Here is an 11,510-nt window from a genome sequence, read left to right on the forward strand (position 1 = left end):
CCAGCACCACAGGCTTGAACAGCTGGCCTGTGCGGGCTTGATATCATTTAAAAGCCAAATATCCAATAAGTAGCGGCCTATGGAATCGAGTGATACCCTATGATTATCTGGCATCTTCGGAGCCCGGCATGGTAGCTATCGACATGATTCATCGGGACTGTAACCTTAGAGGATACACGGAGGAACAACGCGGAGCGATAGCTCAGCTGAAGATCATCGAGTCACCGGCTCAAGTTGGCTGATTGAAAATATCAAATAAACTTCAAGCAGTTATGCTTTGTCACCCCCAGATCAATTGAGATATTCAGAGCATTGTCGATCATCATAAATAGATGTAGTATACATGTTACAGGAAATTAAAGAGGATAAAGTCAAAAGATAAAACAAAACAATATAAAAGTGATTTGCAGACAAAGAGACCACAACTCAGGCTTCTCATCATCTTTAGCCATGCTACTGAAAGACCCCCGAGAAGACTTTCAGTGCAAAGAAATAAAGAGGGGAAAAAAAAGGAAAGATAAAGGTGCGGTTAGGTGGACAAAGAAAAGACAGTTCTCTATATCCTTTTCCACCACTCGGATCTTTTCACTTGCCTGGCCGAAAGAAGTGGACTCTGCACCCACTTAGCTCCAGTAAAGGTCGGTAGCGAGATGAGACTATCCGAATATCTGTCCCGCATGTGAGAATAATAAAACCTCCTAGTTCCTAAATGTGGGTTCGTAGAAACTAATGGGCTTGGTTCTAGGTTGGTGCGGTGGGCCGGTATTCCTTCTGGCTTCGGTATGCTGTATTTAGCAACTGCACAAGATGCGATTTCGAGTTGTTTATGCTGGTGAGTGTCTGTGAACGAAAATTGCGGAGTACGTAGTCAAGTCACTCAGCAGAGGGGAGTAGGTTAAGCTGTACCCATATTCATACTCGCCATCCGCCCCTAAGACCTCACAATTCAGCCAGCCACGTTCAGCAAAAGGTATTCACGATGCCCTCTTCGCCTCCCCAGAGCTACCGCGAAGGCAGTTATCATATGTTCCGTCAAGGGACGTTGATCGGATCGAAGCCAGGGCTAGTTGGATAAGCTTTTGCCCGAATATGGAAGAAAATTGGCACTCAACAAACCACCTCATAATGAAGCGGCTCCGGAGGTTTCCCAGCAAGATTTAGGTTTCCATCCCTTCACCTATTACCAACTTAGTCTCGGCATCATCCGCAAGAGAAAGAGATATCTCGGGGCAGTTCGTGCTGGTTAAATCAAGCCCTGGGTATTGGTGTGCGTAAGGATAGCACATAACATGTAGACGACAACTTCTTCGCGTTCTCAGATCACCCTGGTAGTGATCCGGATATCTCTCCCATAGATGCCACTTCGCCGACTTATTGGTTCCGCCGCTACTTTGTGTGTACCTGGATTGCCGGTAGAGATGTGACTGTGCCTGTATACCACAACGTGTTATTAGAATAGGAGATGAAGATGGCTTCGCAGCTACCAGAGAGGTCAAGGCTGTAACTATAATATATTTCCCTGCAATCTTGCCCTTCTCTTTCCAGATATGCCGGCGAGGATTAGTAACGTCATTGGAGTTGCGCACCTACAGCTTCGCGCTGGCAGTGAAGTTGGCCATATGTGGGTCTGTGACCTTTGCCAGAGAAATATCACCAGGAGAGAATTGTTCTTAGTCACGCTCTTGTATATTGAGTAAGTAAACTCCATGGAAGCCTTCCAGAGCTAGAGGTGCAGTTGTACTGGTGGCCGAGCATGCTGAGAAATGCACAGAGGAGTGAGACCAAAAATACGCTGACAGCTCTATGACTTATCTTGCTCTTAAGTGGAAAGGGTGACTCAAAACTCATAATTCCCCAATGTGCTAAGGGCATTCATAATAGTTGACCCACGCAATCAGGAGATGGTACTTCCAGAGCTGAAAAACTCTGCATGCTACAAGTCGAGATACATTGATGCGAAAGTGCGCTCAGTCCATACCTACATGTAGTATCGAACCTGTTCTGTTACACAACCGGGCCACTTTAATTACGTTTCGTATACACTGTGCATATCTACATACGTATACAAAGTACCTCTAAGTTTGAGCTCAGTTGATGGTGCATATTCAACGACTCAGTTGTGAAAAAGAAACATTCAACAAGACTTTTAAAGATTTCGATGGCTGAATATTGGGCCAATAGGACTGCGGATCCGCCTATTCTTCTACAATAATCTCAGATAAGCGTTGCCTACGGAGTTTTCCATCCACTGCCCCACTCTAAATCCCGTCCCACCTGAAAGTATAACTCACAACCCAAAGAATTGACTAAATTATTTCGCAGAAACGCCCTTTCCCCGGGCCCTCAGCTACCGGAAAACCCCATCCGGATCCCTAGCATCGATGTTGATCGGCGGAGAAGAGCAAATTAGAGAATCATTAGATCAGTGATCATATTTTCTGTTTTAGGCTTCCGGGAAGGCATCGATCTCCGTGCAAGGCTGAGAAGGTATTATTAGCTCATTGATTATCCCTTAGTACTTAGTTCGTCAATGATGACCCCGCGACAATAGGGGAAGTCAGTGTGTATGGGAGATTTATTATTTGATAAGAGAGATAACAAGATCTGTTAGTAAAGCCACACCAGATTTTCTTTTTTTGAAGGTTGGTCAGCATTTTACTGACAGACTGAGGGATAGAGTGCCGAGAGTCGAGAGAAATTGCATAGATCTCTGAGATTTCACTCGGTAAATATATTTGGACCAAACCCAAAATCAATGTTGGCGAGATTTTACAGTAATAATGGCCACATGCATGGGGCCGGAATACACCAATAAACGCAGGATGTTAAAGATGATATACCCAGCTACCTTAACGTCATGGGGCTGAGTAAAGTACAGTAGTAATGGAAGTCATATCAACACAAAGAGATTGGGCTCATCCCTTATATAAAAAATGATCGAGAAAGAATTAATTCTTACTATTAAGTGTGAGCTGAAGTATAAGACGGCCAATCGATATACTGTAATTGTCTTCCTAGGCAGGTAAATTATTGAGCACGTGAGTTTTTCCAGCAGGGGGCAACATACATGTAGTTAACGACTAGCAGGCGCGATATATGGGGAAGAAAGCTGATCTAGTCATCAGCTCATTATTACTATCTCATTAATGTCTGCCGCAGGTATGTACATTTTGGTTCATTACTTTTTATGATTCCCGTGATCTTGTGACTGTTGAATACATTAGTTACAGGCAATTCGCTTTTTACGTATACGTTTTACGTATGTACATAATTGTCAGCGTTACCGTTTTTTGCCGATGTCGATGTAAATGTCGATGTGAAGGTCTACTCTATATGTGAGTAAAAAGCGCACTCGCCGGCCAATCAACTCAGAAAAGCCTCCAAATACGAGCTCATGTTCGAGGACAAACAAGGCTTACTCGCATTAAAATACCATAAGATGCGCAAATGCACGCAACGCAGACTGCAAAATGTATTGAATTAATTCAGTTATAAGTACTAGCTAGCTATAGCTATAGGCGCGCTCATGCTCAGCGGTGCCCTGATTTCAAAAACAGGGGGAGCAATCGGTCTAGATAATACTTCTACTCCCTAAAATATTCTTTCGCGGGGAGATTGGGTCTGCGGGGACTGCGGCTGTCTGAGGAATTGGGGTTTTCAGTATATCCTACAAGTACTATCAATATCTATGTTATATATATATACTTATGTATCTAATGAGTACAAGCACACATATACATAGGCCATATGAAATGTGCGCTTTTAATTAATGATTTGATTGGTATATTTTGCGGTTTCTGTTTCACTTCAGGGGGGTGTACTGTTTCACTTGGTAATTGGCGCTATGAGCGTTTTGCAATCGATTTGCTTGGCCATAGAGTAGATCGACAGTGAATATACTTATAATTATGAGCGTGGTCTTTGCCCGTTAAGAGAGGACTCAGGCCGTGTAGTAGTCTGAGTCCTCCAACTCCTGGGTAAAGTTGAGAGAATAGGCCGCGTAGCGGCTTTGAATAGCTATAGGTATTACCTGGAATTAATTGGCATATTAATGTGATAAATCATACCAAGATTAGTTTAAACACTATTTCCTGATATATATAAATTTATTCTAAGCATATATACATAATTAGAAATCTCGATATCTAGCTCATAGCACCCCGTAGAAGAACGGTTCTCACCTGTACATAAAGTGGCCAGCATATGTTTGAAAGCCTATGATTGACCGAGCTAATTAATTAGTTAGCATACATAAGGCATTGAAGGGATTGAACTTACCTCTACGCCTTTTATATATCAACCAACCATCACTAAATCCCCACATGATCATGATCCTATGAGAGGGTGTCCTAGTACGTGAGTGGTAAATGTGTCTTTTGCTATAGATAGATTTGAGTCAACTGATTCGATGTTTATGTGCGTTGCTTTTGTTAGTGATTTTTGTGGGTATGTAGTACACATCAATATTATATTGTTTTATTATCTTTGTGAGTTACAGTCGAGATTCAGGACACCCCACGCGTTGATATTCTTTTGGCTGTATCTGAGACAAAATCTCCAAACTCCTACCTACATGTACTTCTCCGGCCTGCACTAGTATATTGAATTCACATACGTAAGTACACATTCGACGAGCGAAGAAAATTGAATATATTCATAAGAGTAGACATGTACCAAAATAGTAAGCAAGGAAAGGTTCTCGTTGTGAGAAAATATTACTCGGGTTTTTGGAGTATAATCATGATGTACATGTAGTCATAAGATCATAAGTCATGAAACAACTAGAGTAAAGAGAGATTTTAGTCAACATAAGAGATATGGGTATGGTAGAAAGCACATATAGTATCATGATATACATGTAGTCATAAGGTCGTGAGTCATCATTGAAATAGGAGTAATGGAAAGTTAAACTGAAATAAGAGAAATAAGAGAGATGGGTACTTAGTGTAGAGAAGGATTTAAAAGTATTCAAACACGAAGATTCTTTCTGGAAAGTCACTTTCCAGATCCAGGCAACAAGAGGTGATTCTTAGGATGCTGTTACTCTAGAATTGAGACCGAGCTCATATATCTCGGATATTTCTGATCTTATGCCGCTTGATAGACTTCGAACATCCTCTTCCCAGCCTCCTTGGGCGTTGACCTTTATTGCGAGTTTTGATTTTATCGTTCCTTGGAATATCTTGCAAGTGACAACTTCTCAAATGAGTCAAGAGATTGCTCCTTCTAGTAAACCCACGTTTACCATAGCGACGTAGTTCACAATCCTCAAAACAATCAAGATTCCCATCTTTATTCTTTTTTGCAAGGTATCCCGTCGATAGTAAAGAATAGTCTTTGGGAGAACGAGGGGGCTTTTCGGTTTGTGGTTCTGAATTGACGGGAATGATAGGGCGCTCAGGTTCTGTGCCATGGAGTTGGTTTTGTGGAGGCGCTCTCCCGTCGAGATTAAATTGCATGAACGGCATTTCCAAAAGATGAGGGTCGATGGAGTCTGAATGATGATTTGGAATATTAAACAGGTCTCGAGGGTGCTGCTCAGCTTGGAACGCAGCAGCGGATTCGAAAAACCGGCCCGGTGACGGATGCTTGGTGTGGGATGTACCCGCATCATCGTGGGTGATAAATGTATTGTATTGTTGAAATGATTGGTATGTACTCTGCTGGGCATGAGTATTAGAGAGAAAGGTAGGAGACATGTGAAAGCTCATGATATTTCTCGCACGTTTCGTATATGGAGATAGTAAGTCAAAGACCAAAAGTATGATCTCCTGAAGGATTCTGGCGGGAGCTAGGTGGCGGGATTGTTGGATATGTATCCATGATCAACCGCTCTTTAATCATACTCCTATTCCCCCTCCAACGCTGAAACCCTCTTAATTTTCCGCAACCACATCGCGATCGGTAGAATTAAGCTCAGTAAGTTCACATTTTCAAGATTAGCTGAGTTGCCAAGCCATTTGTAGGTTCCCTACATCATACCCTGCGCGGCAGCTGCGCTGCATGCACGATGTCGAATCCTGGCTGCCAGAGGTGTAGACGATATAGGTCTGAGTGGGGCAAATCTTTTATTGTCATTTTATCTAAATAAAAAGTGGTATGCGATGCCGGAAGCAAAGATCGGGTTGAACCTCCGATCCCTTCGACAAAGGGATTTGGTAAGGGTCGGCGTCCTGACTTAGTTCTCCCCCATGAGTTTCAAGCGTCAACTCCTCTTCATTACCTCAAAGAACGAAAGAGTTTGTTCCATTAATAGGAGCATCCCTTCAGATATTAAACCCGCCCAACTCTTGACCCCGGAGGCCCGGATCTGCTGCAGCGGTACCGCTACCCTCCTATGATATGGTCCTTCGATTAAGCACCCAAGAAACGTGCACTCTTCCAATAATGCATATCACATATACGTACGTTCCTATGATAAGAGAATTTGACCCGGACGGGACTGATCGCGCTGCGGTGCATGGCTGAGGTCTTTGCAAATATCACAAATCTCTCTGGAGAAGCTGTTGCGGAACCCCTGCTGGCAGCTTGAATAGGTTGAGTACCACCCGACACATCCCGCGGCCCCACGCACAGAAATTATAGCTTTTCCTTTCTTATATATCGACTATTCGAGAGGTCCTCGTCACTTTCGCACTTACCCCTAGTAGTCCGACTCTGGTTGGAACAACTATTATTCGATTTGCCTTTGGCTGTCACTGTGACCGTACCCATCTTTGATCCAATTTAAGCATAGGTGTTACGAGGTTGTGGGGCCGTAGTTGTGAGGCCGCAGTACGGGACTTTCTTAAGGATTGTAAGTGGCCGGTGGACGGTATACCTTATAGGGGGACACGTTAGTTTACCAAAACCTTCCAAACAAACACATATATCACCAATACTAATGAAAGAGAGGTTATCCAGGAATTGGTTCAGATAACTGAATTCTTGTTAGCATTAGCAACCACTTCGGCGCGCATAAGGGGGACAGGATCTTGTCGACGGACGAAGGGATAACCATACATATTTATGAAAACCCGATTTACTAGCACCGTAACCCTCCGCGAATTCTACAATCCGAGGTGAGAATTTGAGACCGAGTGAGCCGATAAACAACTCGGTAGGCTAATCAATGAGTTGGAAGCAGTAGCTGGGCAGAGTAGACAATCAGGTTCATTAGATACTCATTGGCCCTTGGAAGTACCTTCAATTACTTCGCTCGGTTGTTGTTATCGCTATGTTCAGATAGACTGCAAAAATCACGGATTCTTGAAGTCTGCAATCTATCTTTCAACAACTTGATAGAGCAAACCCCCCGGTTCATTGGAAAGCGAAGAAGCACTAGTCGTCCTCAGAGTTAGCGATACCTCCAAGGGAAGGGCCTTGATGATTTCTGCACTTACTATCAACATTGTCAATGTATCGTAGGAGACCAACAAATATAACAGCAGTCAAAGGTTGAATTTTATGATGTTGAAGAAGATAAAGTTGTTAGGAAATATTCAGCTCAGATCTGACACTCTTGATGGATAAACTAGAATCTTTGACTGTGAGTGAAAGGGAGACTCGTATATGGTGAGGCTGAGGAACGAAAGCCTCTTTTGAATAAGTCTTGCGAGCGTAGGCAACCACCACCCATCTAGTTATCAATCGCAGATATGCCTTGTTATACTTAAAATCACGATTTACGTACTACGTTTAAAGTGGATAACTCGATGAGCGTTAAGGAAAAGGCGCGAGAAAGCTCAACTGAACCCCTGCCCGGCGATCATTCCCCTAAAGGTGACATTCAGCTGCCTGCACCCTCATTTTAATTTTCACGAGGGCGTTTACAATATCATAAATGGGCGGCGATCCGTGAAGACCTCTGATTGCGACGGTAAAACTGCAGTCTTGCGATTATCATTTTGTGATTCCTCCTAGCAGTTGCACGTTGAGGTGTAATTTACTATGACATCTGTTGTCTCGTAATCACTATATATGGTGCACAATACTAGACGACGCGACTACACTCTCCCGGACGTACATACATCGCCCCCTCAGTCGGACAGTTGATAATTGGTTGAGTATAGATATAACGCGGTTCTTACGAAGTAAACCATCGTGTCTTATTGCTATGTCAACTATTCGGGTGAGAGGGATGTGAGTGGTGAATATCTCTAAGCAAAGTACTTTTTCCAGACCGCAGCCCAAATAGAGAGTTCCCAGCCACCCAGATCCCGATGGGCCGCTCGAAAACAGCTCTTATCCGTCAATCTGACCGTGGCTGGGTGGTTTAAACAGATGATAAACCTTCTAAATATCACGCATAGTTTATCAACTGTGCAAGCTTGTTCTACAGCCAAACCGCCCATCAGCGATCAGCTGTATGATTTTTGATCTAAACGAAACTAAGTTTAGGGGTACAGGAAGTCGGCGCTCTGTTATCTTGTGGGGGTGGGGATCCAGGTCGAGAGGGGGGTCTTCTCTTTTCACATTTGCAAACAAAGAATGTATATGTCCACTCCAAAAATCGACTCGCTGGCGCAAACTCGATTTCTTACCCCTTTCAGTACTAGACACGAGAAAAACCGGCTCGAGTTGGACTCGATCGATCGAGCTTTAGATGGGCTTGAACCCTATAAAACATTACATGTACGTACTGTCGCTCGATATGCCAGATTGCCAAGATCTCCATAATTCCGTACGCGATCGCAGGTATTCACCATTTTTCTGTAAGAAAGACAAACCTCAAGAGAATGTCATGCGCGTACGCGTACGAGACAGCAAAGGATCCGAGTTATTAAGTTCCAATTACATGGTAACTTAAGTGCAACTATATAGCTATTTCTAGCTATAGAAATGCTTGTAAAATAATTAAATGGACGAATTAGGTCTACAAAACGTTATATCCTCTAATAATCTATCCTATGAAGAAGTCTTGATACTAATAAGTCCATTTTTAGGTACCATATATATATATACACTCGAGCTCTTTCCTTCACAATCAGACTAGTCGCTTTAAGCGGCGCCTCGTGTCCGGTATCACAGGTTGGAAGGACAGAATGCTGCGCAGGCGCATATTCTAATCATTCGAGAGTTTGATATTTCTTCTCCGTTGTGGGGCCGTTGAGAGAGATATCCCCTTGCATTGGGCATTCAGTCCAAATCCCAATGTATTACCGAGCATGGTATAGTTAATGTGCTCTGATAAACTCTGTTCATGTTCGTTCTATCATTATAGTGATATGTCTCTCTACAAATCTGGCGTGTGCTAATAAACTTAAAGAGATCTAGAGTGAGCGCTGACAACTTTAAATTTTATTAGAGTACATCAATTATATTAGGTTCGGTAATATATTGGCAGTTGAACTGACCGTCTAAGTGATAAGCTCTTACCCCCCATATATAGAGCACCTTTCACTTCGCTCAGGGTTATAGGAGGTACAATTAATACTGGTCAAAGTTAACAATCTAGGCCTCTCCTGACGAATGGGAATAGAAATGCTTCACCACTGCAGCAATGACAAATAGGACGTTACTATAGTAGTACGAGAAAGTAGCCCTTTTGACTCATGGTATAGAACGAATTGAATATGGGATAATCCGCACCAATATGTGTATCAACTGTATCAATCCAAATGGTCGATAATGAAGGTGCTACAGCACCAAAAACCTGGCTGTTTTAGAGGCTCAAATGCTCCTGTTTAACAGATAATACGGTAGTTTCGCCGAAGTCAAAATAGTACCCATTCAAACACAGTATGGTCCTGTTTCATACTGTTTATATCATGCTCAGCTTGGGCCAGGGTTATTGCGCATTCGTTTTCAACGTCCATCAATATTCATGGAAATAGGTAAGTCAAACTATGAAACTACTGGATGCAAAAGAAGGCCATAGGATCGAATACCGCACTAGTGCTACAATCATAACAATAGTAATTGAGATATCTATGATAGGGTGCTCTGTCCCGCATTTGTTTGTATCCAGTATTACTATAGTGATCCGCCTTATGTGCTTCTCATCTAAAGACTTCAAAACTAGCAGGTTTGCGATATATTATTTTAAACTAACTGTGAATACTTGGTTTCTGAAGATTTAGGGTGTAGAGTGGCCCATACATATATGATACGATAGTGCACATCAATATAATACATGTACCTTATTGGAAGATTTGATTGAACATGTACTAGGAGAGTCGATAGGGACACGTCATGTACTCTATGTAGGACCTCCACCAAAGGCCTGCCGCTAGGACATGAGGTACGAAGCGGGATCGACCCATGCATAGGTCACAGTATTACCACAAGAACATTGGCATGCACGTATATAGAGTCAGATCTAGATCTACAAATGCGGTATTCCGCGCGCCGGCACAACTATAGAATGCATTCCGGTACCGGTGAAAAATGTATTCCCCTACCAGTGGTAATGTTTCTAGAATTTATCATTTATTTCTATCCCATGCATTAGCGTGGCCCGTCCATGAAATGATATTTGATTGAGGTAAAGCAGCGATCGAACTGCGAACTTTATGGCACCGTTAAGTATCAATTCTAAAGCTTGTGTTGTTCATCCAAATTCAAGGTCACATGACGGCGTTCATGCATGCATGAGAGAATTCCGACCTAATGTCTCATGCATCAAGAGCTAGAGGATACCGTAGTCTTTAAATACCAGTAAGGCTTACAGTAACCTCTCCGTCTGAAAACAGCCGGTTTTTTGGTACTGTATTTCATTCGTTCCGCGCGCTAGAATCCTCTACACATTTGTGCCCATCAAGTGAACAATATTCTGTGCGACATTGCTCGTTACAACAATTAAGTAGGCGAACATAGAGATACATGTAGTAACCACAAAATATCAAACTAACACTCTCGAAATGGCGTTTGAGCCGTAGGTACTATCACTACCGAGGAATCTATATCTAATATTATTTTGCTCTTTACTCTTGGGGTTGTGGAGAAACAAGTATCTGAAGTTGCACTTCTATATAAATTTTCGCTTACCTGTGGTAACCCGCATGCAATACTTCTAACTGGATCAACTGAAAGGGCATTAACATGTAGCTATTAACGATCGAAGAACTCAAGGCATTATATAGAGGAAACATTGCAGCCCCATACTGAGAAATGATGAAGGACTAAGGATCCTACAGAAAACACTGAGATATTCATATGCAGAAAATGACACCACACGATAATATTCTTCTTGAACAGCTCGGAAACAAACATTCCTAGCCCTAAGAGTTGTATGAAATCTGCCATAATGTAATAGGACCATGAGTACTAATTTTAAACAAATGTTTCGGAGTATGCTCCGGTCCTCGACTGGGCCCCATAGAACAGGGGTTCGTTGTCAATTCCCAAGCATGTACTAGAGCTCATCAAAGTTTTCGATCTAGTACCCCATTACTGAAGCTTTCCGCCGGAAGATCAAGCAAGTGTTTCAGTTCATTTAGATATTAAATCACAGTCTATCACTCGGTTTCCTCGAACCTGTTCTGTCCCAGAAATCTTTATCTCTAGTTCAGCTCATTAACGCAAAATCT

General features: G+C 42.6%; 1 protein-coding gene across 1 annotated transcript; it reads right to left on the minus strand.

Moving 5' to 3' along the window:
• Nucleotides 1-5,063: 5,063 nt before the first annotated feature.
• On the minus strand, nt 5,064-5,699 carry H6S33_010915 (uncharacterized protein; the record flags this gene model as incomplete). Its single annotated transcript, XM_044842286.1, has 1 exon — nt 5,064-5,699. One exon carries the CDS (start codon nt 5,697-5,699, stop codon nt 5,064-5,066), a length of 636 nt encoding a protein of 211 aa, XP_044696845.1.
• Between the last annotated feature and the right edge of the window lie 5,811 nt (nt 5,700-11,510).

This window comes from Morchella sextelata (genome assembly GCF_020137385.1).
Source record: "Morchella sextelata strain SCLS chromosome Unknown scls_5, whole genome shotgun sequence".
Classification (NCBI taxonomy): domain Eukaryota; kingdom Fungi; phylum Ascomycota; class Pezizomycetes; order Pezizales; family Morchellaceae; genus Morchella; species Morchella sextelata.